General features: G+C 50.5%; 4 protein-coding genes and 1 pseudogene across 4 annotated transcripts; all 5 read left to right on the forward strand.

Moving 5' to 3' along the window:
- Positions 1 to 443: 443 nt before the first annotated feature.
- On the forward strand, positions 444 to 1,904 carry SAPIO_CDS4175 (Cuticle-degrading protease; the record flags this gene model as incomplete). Its single annotated transcript, XM_016786789.1, has 5 exons — positions 444 to 737; positions 808 to 993; positions 1,075 to 1,247; positions 1,308 to 1,653; positions 1,707 to 1,904. 5 exons carry the CDS (start codon positions 444 to 446, stop codon positions 1,902 to 1,904), a joined length of 1,197 nt encoding a protein of 398 aa, XP_016643765.1.
- Positions 1,905 to 3,027: 1,123 nt separating this feature from the next.
- Positions 3,028 to 4,067, forward strand: SAPIO_CDS4176 (uncharacterized protein; the record flags this gene model as incomplete). Its single annotated transcript, XM_016786790.1, has 2 exons — positions 3,028 to 3,080; positions 3,527 to 4,067. 2 exons carry the CDS (start codon positions 3,028 to 3,030, stop codon positions 4,065 to 4,067), a joined length of 594 nt encoding a protein of 197 aa, XP_016643766.1.
- Positions 4,068 to 6,081: 2,014 nt separating this feature from the next.
- SAPIO_CDS4177 lies at positions 6,082 to 6,861 on the forward strand (annotated as a pseudogene; the record flags this gene model as incomplete).
- Positions 6,862 to 8,555: 1,694 nt separating this feature from the next.
- SAPIO_CDS4178 (Uncharacterized protein) lies at positions 8,556 to 10,118 on the forward strand (the record flags this gene model as incomplete). The annotated part of the gene is made up of 4 exons (XM_016786791.1): positions 8,556 to 8,604; positions 8,701 to 9,368; positions 9,434 to 9,494; positions 9,586 to 10,118. The coding sequence occupies 4 exons, from the start codon at positions 8,556 to 8,558 to the stop codon at positions 10,116 to 10,118; spliced, it is 1,311 nt and encodes a 436-aa protein (XP_016643767.1).
- Positions 10,119 to 14,671: 4,553 nt separating this feature from the next.
- Positions 14,672 to 16,843, forward strand: SAPIO_CDS4179 (uncharacterized protein; the record flags this gene model as incomplete). Its single annotated transcript, XM_016786792.1, has 10 exons — positions 14,672 to 15,196; positions 15,279 to 15,367; positions 15,426 to 15,557; positions 15,623 to 15,680; positions 15,731 to 15,852; positions 15,910 to 15,961; positions 16,038 to 16,260; positions 16,327 to 16,429; positions 16,484 to 16,719; positions 16,806 to 16,843. The coding sequence occupies 10 exons, from the start codon at positions 14,672 to 14,674 to the stop codon at positions 16,841 to 16,843; spliced, it is 1,578 nt and encodes a 525-aa protein (XP_016643768.1).
- Between the last annotated feature and the right edge of the window lie 437 nt (positions 16,844 to 17,280).

Below are 17,280 nucleotides of genomic sequence, written 5' to 3' on the forward strand. Positions count from 1 at the left end.
CGCAATCGGCCTCCACTACGCACGGCATCCGGAATACCCCAGATCCGGCAGTTCTCCGTAGACCTTCCTTTGTAGACTGACACTGCTACGGCGTTCACCAAAAGTCCTTCTGTGTCTTGGCTCACAGCGCTATGTGGTATGCTCTATCTGCGAGGGCGCGGTAGAATAAGCGCCTGGCTTGGTCACGACTCTCAGCCCATGCTGAGCTGCCCCCAGTGGAAGCCAGCGCCGAAGACATGGCGGCGAACTACACGGAGCTCTCGAGAGGCCGGCGATCGAGGCTATCATCGTCCGAAAATTCGAATATAAATATCGGGCATATCTCCCGCGATATAGACTCTCCTTTTCGTTCAAGTGCCACCGCTCTCAGCTCCAAGACAACAGTCCACCGTGCTCGCTCTGAATCCAGCCTTAGTCGCCCGCCCAGAAACACCTTCCTGAAAATGAAGCTCTCTCTGCTCTTCACTGTCCTCCCCTTGGCTTTCGCCAGGCCCTCCACCCTTCGCCGCAGGGAGGAGCCCGCCCCGGTCCTCCGCCCCCGCGACGCCGAGGTCATCCCGAACAAGTACATTGTTGTCCTGAAGCCCACCAAGGGTGACTTTACCATCCAGAAAACCCACAGCGCCATCAACAGCCTCAGGCGCAAGCCCGAGCACGTCTACGACTCCGCTAACTTCAAGGGATTCGCTGCCGAGCTTGATGACGACACTCTTGCTACCCTCCAGGACGACCCCACCGTGAGTTCTCCTCACACCGTATAATAAATCCTTTTATATATGAGCTAACCTGGCATTTGGGATTTTTCAGGTCGATTATATTGAGCAAGATGCCATCGTCACCATCAACACTTACACTACCCAGACTGGTGCTCCCTGGGGTCTCGCTCGCATCTCCCAGAAGACTCCGGGTAAGACCACCTACACCTACGACGACAGCGCTGGTGAGGGCACCTGTGCCTACGTCATTGACACTGGCATCTACACCTCCCACTCCGTAAGTTCCTGTTGCTCCACACCTACCCCCCGTAATTATAAATTACCTGCATGACATGCAGGCTGACGATCCTCTCCCCAGGACTTTGGGGGCCGTGCCACTTTCCTCGCCAACTATGCTGACAGCAGCAACACTGACGGTCATGGTCACGGTACCCACGTCGCCGGTACCATTGGCGGTACCAAGTACGGTGTCGCTAAGAAGACCAAGCTCTACGCCGTGAAGGTCCTTGACGCCAACGGCTCCGGCACCAAGTAAGTCCCCCACGTTCTCCAGAATACGGTCGGTTCAATTGCCTAACTTGATGTCCTTAGCTCTGGCGTCATTGCTGGTATCAACTTCGTCGCCAGCGACTCCAAGACCCGCAACTGCCCCAACGGCTCCGTCGCCAACATGTCTCTTGGTGGCAGCAAGTCGACCGCTGTCAACAGCGCCGCCGCTGCCCTCGTCGACGCCGGTGTCTTCCTGGCTGTCGCTGCCGGTAACGACAACGCCAACGCTGCCAACTATTCGCCTGCCTCCGAGCCCAAGGCCTGCACTGTTGGTGCCACTACCTCTGGCGACGCCAGGTCCAGCTTCTCTAACTACGGCTCCATTGTTGACATCTTCGCTCCCGGTACCTCTATCCTCAGCGCCTGGATCGGCGGCACCTCCGCTACTGTGAGTGGACACAATATTCATTCACCATTTCACATACTAATTAAGAATCTTAGAACACCATCTCCGGCACTTCCATGGCCTCTCCCCACATTGCTGGCCTTGGCGCTTACCTCCTTACCTTCCTCGGCAAGAAGACCCCCGCTGCTCTCTGCTCGTACATCGCCAGCACCTCCAACAAGAGCCTCCTTTCTGGCATTCCCAGCGGCACCGTCAACTACCTCGCCTTCAACGGCAACCCCTCTGCCTCTTAAGTGCCTGCTGGAAATTTTCGCTGGCTTCCTCCCCGGAACAATATGGGCAAGGTTAATTTCGGAACATGGGAGTCTGCTCTGGCAATTGGACTTTCGGCTGTGAGCACAGGGCTGAAACCGCTCAATGAGGGTCTTAAAACTTAACCTTCTTGTACTGTTCGATATCTCTTAGTCAATCGCCCAAGATAGGACAGATGAAGTATACTTTTTTTTTTCTTACATAAAGATCCCCGATTGTAGCCTTTTATTTGCCAGATTTGCTAGCTACCTCCTAGTCCAAAATCAGTAAGTCGCCGATGCTGGACTCGAGGAACTTATTGAGGACTCCCCGGCGAATTTAGATTTGAGATAAAGTTGCCCTGGTAATCTTCTTGAATTTCTCTTAGGCTATTTGGTAAATGTTTCTCTCAGTCCTCGATGGAGCGCTCACCATGCCGAGATTCTCCTTGGCTCGTTCAGCCGCATCCCCTGGATCTGCCTAAACCCTGGAGAGGTCATAATCTTCATTGCGTCTCAGCTCATACAGGAAGACTTGATACAGCTACCTTCCGCCCTTGGAAGGTCACCCGGATGTGTGCAGTTCAATCAGGTTCACAATTACCAGGAGCATGTCGCAACGCTACGCTCGTAAGGGACTTTATGAAAGAGTTTTCCTGGGGCGGTGAAACACGAGGACCTAAGAATGCAAGGGCAGCGAATGTTACCTTCCAGGGCATCGGTCTTCAAGCCAGAAGGGGTGTCATCGCTTCACTTGCCTGCCCGTTAGGATCCATACTATACTAATAATGTAATGTTGGGGTAGCACTTCCTGGAATGCTTGTCTCTCATCACTACCACCATAGGTCACCCACCCATTAGGGCTATAGGGTTTACCAGGAAGCTGGAAGGTGGTAGCTTAACCAATCCATTATTAATCGAAGCTTGCTGGAATAGTCCCCAAAGCGACACTTCCGGGACACTGCCAGACGTTACAGGAATCGATGCATTTTCCAACTTTCCTTTCCCTCCGGCAGTCGACAGACCTCCCGGAATTGTAGCGAGTAATGTAAAATCATTACCGCCGAAGGCCACATCTGCCTTGCGGGTATTTTCCCACTACCCCACTGGGCTAACATCCTATTCCATGTCCTCGGGAATTGTCAAACGCCGGTTCAGGGTCGCTGTGAACCAGTTCCAGTAAGTCTATGGATCTGTCTCTCTGCCGCCTTGTCTAGCCCTTGGTTGCAGCAGTCAAGATAATCAGGAGATGACCACCTATCTACCCTAGTCTCTGCTATGGCAATAGTGTTTATCTATGGAGGGGTTCTGTTTGAGGGAGAGGGCACAGGTTAAAGGAGGATTCAGCGACGTTTGTGATACGACACCGAATGGAGACATTGAAGGGTGGTGAGTGACAACTAATTGTTCGTTGGAACTGAGAGTTTGGTAATAACCGACTTTGGATCCACTCTGGTTTAGAGTTCTATGCTGGCGTCTCTATCATATTTTCCATCTTTCCACATACCCAACCCCCCCGATGGAGCTGGTGGCATAGAGATAATGGATCTCAAGACACTGCAACTACTACACTCTCTCCACTGGCAAAATGATGTCGTAACGGCCCTCGTATTTACGAGTAATAGTCTAAGGATCATCGGCGTGGGAGGGACCCTGGCCAGCGTCTGGAAGCCTTCCGCCTTGATAAATCAAGACACCGACTCAGTTCGCAGCGACTCGAGCGAGTGGGTCCTCGATATGGAGGGGGTCACTGGACACGCGTCAGCTTATCGGACGGCTACAACCACAGTACTATACTGCTGCGATGAGCATTCGATCAGATTTTGTGGGCGAAATACCGGCACAGTCGACATTTGCACCCTCGATGATCCAGAAAACACCGTGACCCAACTCTACAGGCACCGAGGAACCTTTACCAGCGATACACTGATCGACTGGGCATACAAACCACGTTTGGTCGTCAGCGCGGACTCATCAAATTGCTTCCGGGTCATGTGGATCGATCTCGCCGGGGTTTGGAGCGCCGAGCTACTACTAGAGGGCCGAGTCGAAGGCGAATCCCCCATCAGGCAGGTTCTTGTCCACCAGTGCGGCTTGCTCGTCCTCGTGTCTTCGCCCGAATCAGACTCATTACGGAAGATTGTCCTCGATTACTGTCCAGCGTAAAACATGGAAGTGGTTCCATCACACGCAATCACAGTTTATCCTCTTTGAAAAAGGTATTGTCAAGGTGTTTAATTGGGATGACTTAACGCAAAGCACTACGGTAGACAGGAGGTCTTCGCAAACAACCCGAGCGGGTATTGCTAGTTCCGGATGCGCGCACGACGAGATCCCTAGTTATGCTGATGCTGATGCCGTCTCCATTACAAGCGAGGATAACAATCTCGTCTTTGCACAGACAGTGCAACCAAGCCGTGGACCTTAAAATGGGATCTTGGGCACACAAACCACCAGGATTTTTACCCTGGACCAATCCTCTCGTGAGCCTTCCTCTCTCATTGGCCTCGACCCGGCGGGGCCCACACCGGGACCGGTCAACTCGGTCGCCCGAAATGTAGCCTATAAAATAGATGTTGACTGCATTATCGGAATCACGAAGAGGTTCAACTCTCCTTGTTTCGTTTTCTTGTCTAAAAATGGTTAGATTTGCACCGTTGAACTCAGCAAATCCATACGTGTGGGTGGTTTTCAGAGGCACTTTATATTCCCTCCATCTGGCGCACCGGCAACCCGGTTTTTACCACAAAGGTACGGCGTAACCTGGATATCGTATTAGTTCATAACGATGGGATTATAATTGTCAAGAATGGGTTAGATGTCGGCGAGCATAGTTCTTTCGCTTCTTCGGACAAGATGTAAATATACATTAGAGTTGCGGGACTGACCCGAAGAACAGGGAGATGAGCTTTGTAGGGTCATCAAGACACCATTTCCCCTCAACTCGCGGGTATTTCGGGTACCCGATCATATATAGGTGCTGGCAAAACTGTCTGGAGTGTATGAGGAGATTTCTATGCGTTTCAAAGATCCACGAGCGGAGAAATAAACGGCCATGCGGTAAACAGAATTCACAGGACTAGCTTCAGACGATGGCCGATGATGGTTTTGAGTCTCCGTCACGGCTTCTTACATCTGGTATCTACACAGCTATCGCGCTTGGATCAATGATGGAATGTCAAGGTCGCAGTTGAGAAAGAGATGATGCTCGGTGTGTGAAATATGACTCGGATATGGATTCGTCCTTTGCCGACTAGCTCGGAGATAGAGCGGAGCAGACAGGCGGAGCTCCGAGGAGAGCGATGTTGACCAGTACGCTGTTAAAGGTCCCTAGACTTGGAGCCAATGGACCAAGTTACTATTGTGTATGTGCCTCACCTTATGGCCTTCGACCTCCGGAGTTACGAGCCTCCTTTTTTTTTTTTTGGGGGGGGGGGGGTGGGATGGGTTGGTTTCGACTGCAATTTCACATGATTCCAATTCGGACCTAGCGATAGGATATATTCACGTGCACCTGCGTACGTATTCTACCCTGCTACTCTAGGACAGAAATAGGGTTGTAAGTGTTGTAAGTGACGAATCGGAAGATCAAGAAAGCTGTTTGCTTGCAGATGTAGACATGTCTCGTGGTCCACCGGGCTTCTTTTGAGGCGTGTGCGCGCGAGTGAAGGCAATAAACTCTAATGATAACTTTCCCTTTTATTCTTACGTCCAACTGCGGCCGGGCAAGTCCTATGCTTGAGGTAGAGAGATGGGGATGGGTTAAGTGGGATGAACATGGACAAACAACGGTGTGAGATGTTAGACGACGGAAACTAGGGAGGATATATTAGAGTGGGATCTTGTGTGATGGCCGCTGAAGCTCACAGGCTAGTCCGCCGACCCCGCGCCATTTTAGGGGCGTTGTGGGGACATCATTTTGATTGACGTCGTCAGCAAAATGACCGAGATCCTTTGATGGTGTCATCGTCAATGACTGGTTCAGTTGAGCAATCTGCAGCGAAAGGGCGTGGGGCACGTGCTATTGCATCAAGCTTCCTGCTCGACAGGTCTGACTCCGAGTTGATACTTAACCCCATCCCCAACCTGCTCAGCAGAGACATTAGTTCCCAAAATTAATTAGTTTCCCTGTTCAGAGATCATCTGCCCTGCCACCAAAGTATCGTTTATGAAAAGCAACATGCCACCCCTCCAAGATATCAAGGCGCTGACTTTCGACGTCTTTGGCACCTGTGTTGATTGGCGGACGACTGTTGTTGCCGAGGTCTGGGCATCATGGACCTCCAAGGCCGAATCTCAAGACGTCACGGAACCCGCTCGTGAGAAGCTCAAATCACTCACGCGCCAGGATGCCGAAGGTTTCGCTCAGCAGTGGCGCAACTCGTACAGGAAATTTACTTCCTCTTTCGTTCCAGGGGAAACGCCTTGGAAGGACGTCGATACCCACCACTATGACAGCCTCATCCTTCTTCTTCAAGAGTGGGGTATCTCCGAAGCCTACAGCGACGATGAGAGTCGGGAGTTGAGCCTCGTGTGGCATCGTCTAGCGCCGTGGACGGACTCCATCGCCGGTCTTCGGCGGCTAAACGCCAAGTACACCACGGCAACACTGTCCAATGGAAACCAGGAGCTGCTGAAGGACCTCAATCGAATGCTGGATGACGGATTCCAACTTATCTTCTCCGTGGCCGACTTTGGAGCCTACAAGCCTAATCCCCTTGTATATGATGGCACGGTGTCAAAGTTAGGTCTGCCACCGGAACACGTCGCGCTGGTTGCCGCACATTTGGGGGATCTGAAGGCGGCTCGGTGTCGTGGGATGAAAACCATTTACGTGGAGAGATTGGCGGAGGAGGTATATGGCCCAGACGAGATAGAGAAGGCTCGAGAATGGGTCGACATCTGGGTACCGTTGGAAGAGGAAGGGTTCATCGAGGTAGCACGGCGGCTAGGCTGTTGAGACAGCGCCTTCACGCTCGTCTCTCAATTCGATCTTAGTGGATGGAGGGACATATATGGCCCAATAGTTACTCATAGCATAGGTGCTGTAGAAATCTCGATTGTGATACTTCTGGGAATGTCTCTGAGCCCAACTGGGTTGCGAGTGATCCGGATCATTACTGACGCACACGGAGTGTTGAGTTATCGAACAACCCTACGTTGAATGGCGTCTCCGTTAGCTATTATATCAAGTTTCAGTCCTCTTCTTGCGGCCTTACTTAAACCTCCAATCTCGATTAATTCTTAGGACTCGAGAAACCAATGTTTTTCCTCGGACAGCCAAGAGCTGAAATACTCTATTTACGGGGGGGTTATCCTTTCCAAGCACCTGGGAGTCCACGGGGATTGGGGCTAAATATGGGCTCAATTCAATATACGGGGATAATCGGACAGGAACCAAAGTTTGGCTGCCGCATCGGAAAGAGAAACCCGTCGGACAGGAATGCCAAGATAAGGGGAAGGCTGGTAGATAGGGAATGAATATTCTCTCACCAAGGCAATGATGATCAAAACTCTGATCAGCCCAGGATAGTAACAGAGGGCCTGCGACTGAAGAGTCGGTGAAGGCGCTTAATTTTCTCGTGCCGACACAGCACTTGAGGCATTCCGCCGTCAATGGCTGACTTACCCAAGCCGTTCCGTCATACAAATATCTGTATTATGGGTTCGGGAGAATCTCAGGTGAAGTTCTAGAATTGGCCTATTGCCTTTCGTTCAGGCTACAATTCGGTAAAGTATATTATAGCTCCAAATCGGACCTGCCCCTCTATTCTTTGACTTGAGCAAACCGGACAAAGACATCAAGGCTGGGGGGTAGCAATGTCAGTTACGCAAAAGAAAGCGTGGGAAAAAAATCTCACGATCCTTTACCATCTTCCAAGGCCTTTAACGTGGCCAGTCATAGGTATTCTGAAATCGAGTGAGAGAATACATGTATCAACCGAGGTTGAATTGATCCATTAAAGTTAGACTTTGATTTCGTGGCGGCCTTTATATCGAAAAACATCTTGATACAAGTCATAACGTCTTAGGGATTCCGATATCCGAGACCCGTCGCTCGGCCCTCGCAGTATGCAGTCATGGACAATGGTTACTGAAGCCACACAGCTTCTATTGGGAATCACATTGCCACTTGTGGTCGCAGAATCGGCGGCTGGTTTTCTGGATCCGAGCACTCCGGCTTTAGGTGCCGAAATTGGTCCATATAGAAAGGATGATAAACGGGACGAGGTAACGGGATGACCTACGCAGATAATATAGGGAGATTATAGCCGCCGAAGCCCAATTTCTGATGGCTAAAGCTTCTCATTTGCCCCCTCATAAAACCTCTGGACACGGTTCCAATCTATCGAAATGGAGAAATCGACGGCATCAGCCAATCCAATTTATTTATGCCGTCCTATCCGGTCGCCAGAACCCTCTCCGGCGAATACTAGCAATGTAAATGGCGTACGACGCGTGGCGAGGGGTTCGTCCCCGCAATGGAGTAAGTGTTTCCGTCGATGTGGGTTTGCAAAGACTTGGCTCTCTGAGCTATTTAACTATCTCGAGGTTCGCCAAGATTAGTTTTGCCCAGACTGTCGTCCCGTTGTCCACTGCGTCGCGTTCCGCCTGCCTTGTCACTCACCGAACTATTGGCCCCAGGCTTCCAAAATGCACATCCTTAGTGTAACCGCGGCTGTGGCCGTCTTTCTCGGCGCCGGTACGTGAAAACCATCTATCGTATTTCAACACAACCGTGTGGGCAAAGTCCAGTTTGTTTGTGATGGTGCAAACTAACTTCTGTGGGTTGTTGCAGCAAATGTCGTCGCCCAGGTCCCGCAGCTCCCAGTCCCAACGACATGCACCGGTGTCTCCGCTATGCGCTTCCCGCAATACACTGTCGCTCCAGGCTGGCAGTTTTTGAAGATTGCCGGGGGTCTCCAGGGCGTCCGAACGATCGTTTTCGATCCCCTCGGCAACATGCTCGTGTCGGAAGCCAGGAAGGGCATTTCGATCCACACCTTTGGCGAAAATGGCTGCATTAGTGCCTCCACTATGCTGATCTCTGATATTTCACTTAACCATGGCCTTGCTCTTACCCCAGATGGCAAGACGCTATATGCTAGCTCCGAAAGGAATGCGATGTCGTGGACGTACGATCCGGCCACGAGGACAGTTTCTAATAAGAAGACGGTCGTCACTGGGATGGACTCGGGCATCCATTCCACACGGAACTTGCTCGTTTCGCCCAAGTCGCCCAACTTGGTCATGCTGCAAGTCGGCAGCAATTCGAACTTGGACATGCAGTCGGTCCAGGCAGCCACGGGGCGAGCCATTGTCAAGATCTTCGATATGGACAAGGCCCCGGCCAACGGATTCAACTACAAGACCGACGGCGAGGTTCTTGCCTGGGGACTCCGAAATGAGATTGGTTTTACGGCCGATCCCAATGGCCATGTCTGGGGTGTCGAGAACAGCGGTGATGTAAGTTCTTATCCACCCTCTGACGAATGCACACGCTTTCTGGTCTTCTAACACGTTTGGTGTAGGACTTTAGGCGTAATGGAGCCGATATTCATATCGACAACCCGGCCGAGAAGCTGAACTTCCGTATGTCACCTATTCCCATTCGTTAATTTCGACAATCCATCCAATCCGTGGCCTTTCCCAGAGAGCTCGCTAACACCTTACCCGTTTATAGTTGGTGATCCCACCAAGGACAGGGATCAATTCTTTGGTTATCCCGACTGCTTCTCCGTCTGGGATCCCACTCCATTCAACGGCCAGCTGAAGACCGGCGACCACTTCGTCATCAATTCGCAGGGTGGCAATACGGACGCGGGCTGCAATGACCGAGCCATCAAGCCGCGTCTCACTTTCCAAGCACATAGCGCTCCCATCTGGAACAGCTTCGACGCCAACGCCACCAACATGTACGTTACTTTCCACGGCTCATGGAATCGTCAGCCTGCCACTGGTTTCAAGGTTGTCGAAATTCCCTTCACCCAGCTTGAGAACGGACAATACGACCCCGTCGCTGCCCCAGACAGCCGAGAGGGATACAAGGATATCTTCGGCGCCACCAACCCGGGAAGCTGCACTGCTAACGGTTTGACCATGAGCAACTGCTTCCGTCTCACAGCATCGACTTGGGACCCCGCCGGCCGTGGCTTGTTCGTCGGCAGTGATAATGCCAGCGAGGGCGAGATTTATCTCCTATCTAAGAAGGCTTAGTCTTGAAAGTCGGCCTGCTCCAGGTTCGTAGACACGACATGGGGCAATTGAACGAAACGCCCGGATATCCCGTCCGCATCTAGAATGGAGCTTGTGTATATAAAATTGTACAGCCCTACTGCGGGAATGTTTGTTTCCTAACCTTCATGCATATTAATACACGAATCGCCGCGTTTATTCCTCATTATTATTGACTTTAACGCCACAGTTTCATTAGTCGTTCTACCCATGGCAGTCAATGTCGAGCCGACTCTTTTGTAAGATATCTGTGAAAGACGTCCCTGGGAGCCACCGCCGGGGTATCAACGGCTAGGGGCATGACGACTTCCTCATCGTCCTCCATCTTACCCTCCACCTTCTCCAAGGCAATAAATAACACCGCTTTGATTGGGCCAAATATTGGTGCTTTCCTGTGCCACGAGACCTCTGCACGGTCGCCTGGCCCACTCCTAGCATAACCCTAGTCGCGTAATGACGCGATAACTGTGTCCGTCCCCAAAATACTAGAGCCCTGCTTGCCAGTGGGCTTCAGGAGCGCGATAAGAACACTGCAAGGAAGGGCATGCAATTGAAAGTCAGAATCACCTTGACTGGACATGTTTTTGATATAATTTTGGGATGGCTCAGATACATTCTGGATGCGAGGACGAACACTCGTAAGTCTGGCTGAATTCACTTTTCTTTCGCGGTCAATATTCGAATAAACGTTAACCTAGCCTCCATCTTCGTGAATGCGGCGGTAAGCGGATAGCAAGAATCTGGCAACACTTCCGTCTCACCCCGTATTAAACTTGGTGGTTGCTCCAGAATCCTCTTTTCCGATGACGCAGCAAAGCTGGTTATAGAGTTAAGAGTTAGATTTGCACACTAGGACCCTGGCTGGGACTGTTGGCGAGGTGTATTCGTTAAGGATGTCAAGTATCATAGCCATAATGACACAGATTAATGAGAGGAATATCCTTCGGGATCTTGATTAAGAGTCGGATCGTTCGTTCACACCTTAAACTCTTCCCCTCCTGTTGAATGTTATTGTGAGCAGTGTTTCACCATTTACTTCTGTAGGCTAGCTTACGTTGAATCTCAGCCCGACATGGCGTAAGGACGAGAATACCAAAGCCCCAGGGTGTGTCACAGGAGGTGATAACTGATACGACACGACACCTGGGTGCCATCTGTCCATTGAATAACTGAATCAAGGTATATCCGAGAAGCATTGAACACACTCCTTTTTTTTTTTTTTCTTTCCTCTTATGCACCCGACTCTCATCTTAAAGTCTTGTTTCTTTCCATCTCTTCAACCATTTGGATTCGACTTGTGTTTAACGTTCCGGTCAGCGGGTTTTTCCCACCATTCTTAACAGACATCACGTCTAGGCCATGGATTTGTGTGCCGGAGCTCATAGGGTGCGTAACAAAGGGACTAAACATTTGACGGTTAACATATGATGCTATTGAACGAGTATTAATATCATATCCACGATTGGAATTTTCACATGTCTCAAGCAACCCACCTTTCCGGGCAGAAGTTTCTAAAGTATAGGTTCCATCACCAAGTAGCCTGGTAAGGACAAGTAGCCTGGTAAGGACAAGTAGCCTGGTAAGGAGCTCATTAAATATCAAGGCCAACAAGACGCTTCATACTTGACCACGTGCTATAAAAGTACAGTACCCTCTAACGCGGACACTGGAAAGCCTACATATTCCAATACTATAGTCTGTATGTAATGATCAACTGTTATTGAACACTGCTCATCCAAGATACGAGTGACATAATTTCCCATTGCATTACGACAGACCAACCAAGAAGACGCTTGATGGACTGAAATTTTCTGCAATGCGACGTAAATCTAAGATATGCTCACAGACGTTGGGGGCGAAAAAACCACCCACCGTCTCTCTGATGCAAAACGTAGTGGGCACAAGTAATGGAAGCGGAAAACGTCCATTAACCTTATTGTCCCTCTGGGCTGTCGTAGAGGCGGGGAAGCGGAACATCGAGAGTCGAGACCGACCATTAACATGAGTATTTCATGCACATATTAAGCATTAAGCCGAGACCCTAGATTTGCGGGACAATTGATTGGGGGACAATGCCTCTCTTCTCCGCAAAATCTATCTCCCGGGGATACATATTTACATCATACAATTCAATTAAACGCAAAAGATTGGTGGACGAATAAATTGGATATGTGGCAAAATTTGTCTTGGCTTGCTTCGTGAAACGATCCAGCCGTGCTTTGGCTGGCTAGGGTAAAATGGCCGTATTATTTCTTCCTTTTCCACTTTTTATTTTCTTCTTCCCCATTCTTTTCTTTTTCTTTTCTTTTCTTTTTTTTTTGCCTTCTTCCTTTTTTCCCTCATGTCCTATTCTAGTGGGCGAAAATTAACGCGTTAGGGAGAACAGGTGAGAGTCTGCCGTGACCCATTTCAGCTGCTCACCTCCTCGCTTTTTTTTTTTTCCTTCTTGGCACAGAATATCTCCAAGGTGGAAATTGTCAAATGGTGGAAGAACTGTCTCTGGATCACAACATGATGCAGCACAATATGTTCTAAGCATCCGTGACCCACGAACGGTTCGGCTATCGGACCGTCTAGGATGACTCCGCAATGCTCCGAATACCACCTCTAGGGTCCAGGGTTTTAGATCTCTTCGCTAAGAATAAGGTTTTCTGATAAGGGCCGAGGAAAGATCCATGATCCATGGGAAAATCCAGCCCTGTCTGACTTGAAAAATTATACTCGAGGTTGCGTTGAGTGCCAGGGGGATGCACTCGATCTGCAGAGCAAACGAACAAGGCTCAGCCGCGGAGTTCGCTGTGTTCGACGTCATTGGCTTGGCAGGGGAAGCTTGGGCTAGGGAGCCGTGGGTGAAGGGTGGGATGGGGGAATGCACGGAGGGTTCCCAAGCAAAAGAGTGTGGGCGGCCCAGAGTCTCACTCGAGGGTTGAGAATTTGGGTTGGCGGGAGGCTTCACGGAACCACAGAAACCACGGACATCGAGGCATCCCATTCAGGAATCTGCGAGGAACATGTGGAGCCCTACTTTGGACAAGACTGACCAATGTGACCTCCTCCCGGCCCGTCGGTTCCGCCGTCTGGGGCCCCGGATAAGCCAGTACTTTCTCCTGTTGGTGGGTTTTATTCTCTTTTGCCTACGAACTCCCCGAATCCGAGGGCCTGACACCGCCACGCGAGGCGGGATCGAGGTTCTCAATGGAGGAGAACTCATACGAAAGAGGAAAGAGGAAAAAGGAGAAAAAATAGGGAAAGAACGCAACTCTGGCCCCGGAGTGCCGCTATATATAGTAAGTCTAGTGTATAAAAATCGTAAGACATCGTTATTGAGGTGGCGGTAGTGGTGGTGACAGTATCGAGGAGGTGGTGGTGAACTGATTTGTTCAATATTGATGTCGCCGTTCTGCTATCAGCTGGCACTCGCAAGGAGGGGAATCTGGCAACGATACTTCCCCCTTTGGACCCATTTGTCCGAACAAGCGATAACCGTAGAGATCTCCTGAGCTCAGTATGGAAGTACAGCGAAGCAAAAAGAGGAATTCTACTCTGCCGGCCCCCACGTGTCAGCGTGAGGAGGTGCAGATTCCGCCCCCGAATCTGGGGTTAATATGGATAATCGGAGCATTAATGGATCTCAGCCAGAGACTGCGGAGCAACAGCCACCCAGACATAATTGCACAAATGACGGCAGCGGGCCAGCCTGTAGGCATGTAGCAGATAGCAGCGTGTATAGCCAGTGAGCATGAACAATAACAATTTCGCTTCAAATATCCATCTGACGACACATTTGAAAGACTATGGAGCTCGGCAGTACGGCCAACACGGCCAACACGGCCTGCGATTGCCTTGCAATGTGCAGTCCCTCACCCTAAACCCACTCGAGCAAGCCGGCAAATCTGTCTACCACACTCCACATAGCCTATTTGGCGGCGAACGAAGTTTATTTGTCCTTGGCAGGAGGCTCGGTATATTCCACTTGCCCAACTGGGCACGACCAACCCCTGGTCCTGGTCCCGGGTCTTCCTGTTGCTTCCCGGAGTTGGCCGGACGTGGTCCTACTCTTCCAACGGGACCCTTTAAACGTGGATGCCTCGTCCCTGCTCATGATCCTGGAATATCAGCTCCCGGATCCCCATGTAACCCACCACCCAACCCACATCGTCTTGGCCACTGCTCGCAACAACTATCCACTGCCCCCGCGGGTTGTCGGAACCGACGTTGCGATCTCTGGATCTTGGAACGTTGTAGGACTAGAGCGACAAAGTGAAACTAGAGGACCTCCTTACCAGATCGTCTTTATTCATTCTTTATTTTCATTGCGACCCATAATCGACCAACGATCGACACTGGTGCGACCGGAGAACAACTTAGACTAGCTCAACACAGGTCTTTCTGCATGTTCCCCGATTGATTCGAGGTTTCATTCTTTTCTTTTCCATTTTTTTTTCGTCCGAAGAATCCCTGTCCTCACTCAAATTCTCGTTCTCGGCTCCAAGTCACTCGTTATTTCCACACATCCCCCCAGGGAAGAATTCGACATGTCTTCGCCATGGTATGAGGAAAAGTCTATCGCGTCAAGCGACGAAATCAAGAGTATCGACGACGCAGAGAAGGGTCTGTATGAGAAGACGAACGGCGTGCCGGTCAGACCTACGAGCGCCCGCTCCGACAAGAAGAAGTCGCTGCACATCGACACGAATCAGTGGCCTCTCTCGCCCATCCACGAGGGAATAACGCCCTTCACCAGCGTGCCGGAATTATCGCTGTCATGGCCGAGAGGATTTAAAGCCCCGGAGGAGCCTGCGAAGAAGCCAGCCAGGCCGAAGCCAAAGATCAGTCGATGGATCCGCTTCAATCTTTGGTTCAACACGTACCGAAAATTCTTCACTTTTGTCGTCTCGCTGAACTTAACTGGCATCATTTTGGCCTCTCTCGGCCGCTTCCCGTACGCCGAGGACCATCTTGGCGCGTTGGTGCTTGGTAACTTGCTCTTCGCCATCCTGATGCGAAACGAACTATTTTTGCGAATTCTGTACATCATTGCCATCTATGGATTGAGAAGCGTTCGTATATCCATTTCGTTTACATGTCACCACCATCCTCTTCTCCTTGGGAAATATACCCTAACGATCGACCTTTTATTAGTGGGCTCCGTTGTTCCTCAAGCTCGCGGTCACTTCAGTCTTACAACATGTCGGAGGCATCCACTCGGGCTGCGCCCTCTCCGGCGCTGGGTAAGCCAACGACGAAATCCAAACAAACGTGAGAATGGGGCACTAACGGAGTCTCCAGCTGGCTGGTCTTCAAGATTGTCGATATCGTTCGGCATATGTCTGTCCAGCATATCACTGTCGTCGTTGCTGGAATCATTACGAACGTTCTTGTGCTCATTTCCATTCTCAGTGCCTTCCCCTGGGTTCGAAAGTTAGTTCTCTTTATCACCAAGATTCCTGCAGTATCGTAGGCAGCCGCTGACTTTGCTTAACTAGCAACTACCACAACGTGTTTGAGGGCCACCATCGATTCATTGGATGGCTGGGTCTAGCAGTACGTGTCGACACTACTTTGTCCAGGAGATTTTTACTAACCAATGTTAGGCTACCTGGATCTTTGTGATCCTCGGAAACTTCTACGATATCAAACTCGGGCAGTGGAGAGCTGATGCGAACTCGCTGCTCAGTGCCCAAGAATTTTGGTTTGCTGTGTTCATGACAGTATTGTACGTGGTCCTACCTATCGAGTTGATAACATTGAACTGCTGCTCACGACTCTTCAGCGTCCTTATCCCGTGGTGCACCCTTCGGAAGGTCCCCGTGGAAGTTGAAATTGTATGTTTCTTCCTCCTCCCGTGAGAGGAAGTGAACCCATTTCTGTCAGCCTTATAGAACTAATCTAGCATTTTAGCCATCGCCCAAAGTCGCGATTCTCCGCTTTGAACGAGGGATGCAGCAAGGTCTCCTTGGAAGAATCAGCCGCACCTCGGTCATGGAGTACCACGCATTTGGAACCATCAGCGAAGGCCGTAAATCCGGATGCCATTACATGATTTGCGGCGTACAGGGAGATTTCACGAAGGCGCTGGTTGACGATCCACCAAAAGCCGTTTGGACTCGGGAGCTGAAGTTTGGTATGTCTTCTGTAACTTTCTGGCCCCCAACATTGAAACCCGGGCCCCTTCGCTAACATGGTGCAGCCGGTGTTGGACATGCATCCGCGATGTTTAAGCGAGGAATCCGCGTCTGTACCGGAACTGGTATCGGGGCTGCCCTTTCTACTTGCATCCAGAGTCCAAATTGGTATGTCATGTTTATTATCTTCCGTGGCGATGATCTCTCTGACATTCTTTCTAGGTTCCTCATTTGGATTGGCTCCGATCAGGAGAGGACTTTCGGACCGACTATTTCGGGCTTAATCCATAAACACATCGAGCCCGAGCGAATGATCCTCTGGGACTCGAAGAAACGAGGCGGACGGCCCGATACTGTCAAACTCCTCGTCGATACATGGCACAGCTTCGGAGCGGAGGTTATCTTCATCACCTCAAACATGCAGGGCAACGATGAGATGATGCAAGGTTGCGCCGCAGGTATGTCTTCACACCCTCCTCTCGTCATAGGGTCCCCGGTATTTTTCAAGGGTATACTTGATGGTCTGACGAAATCTAATTCGCAGCCGGCCTACATGCATTCGGCACGCTATGGGACTTCTGATAAATCCGGGATCTCGGATAGTGCATCGCCTTCCTCGAGTTATTGTTCCATCGACAGGGTCGAGCGCAGTGCAGAATGGGGAGGGAGGGTGTTATATTTTCGTCACTTTTACGTTCTCTTGTTTCTTTTATTTTTTGGATACAGGCATCCGCATCATCAACTGGGTCGAGTTTAGAAGTTTCCATGCAAAAAGCCAAAGTGCAACACCACGCCGAATAGAAGCTTCGACACATGCTAGCCACATCGCTCACACACACACACATATTAGCCACAGTTAGGTTAGGCTCACTAGAGGGCTTAATTCGAGGAGGGAGAAGAGAACATTAATATAAACCAGTTAATCATCATAGACTCCATGCGTTAGAGCTATATTTCCAGGGTTCCCGATCCATTTTTTTTTTCGTCGCGTTCATGTTTGTCGCGACGAGATTCTTGCA

This window comes from Scedosporium apiospermum (genome assembly GCF_000732125.1).
Source record: "Scedosporium apiospermum strain IHEM 14462 chromosome Unknown SEQ_SAPIO_0090, whole genome shotgun sequence".
Taxonomy (NCBI): Eukaryota; Fungi; Ascomycota; class Sordariomycetes; order Microascales; family Microascaceae; genus Scedosporium; species Scedosporium apiospermum.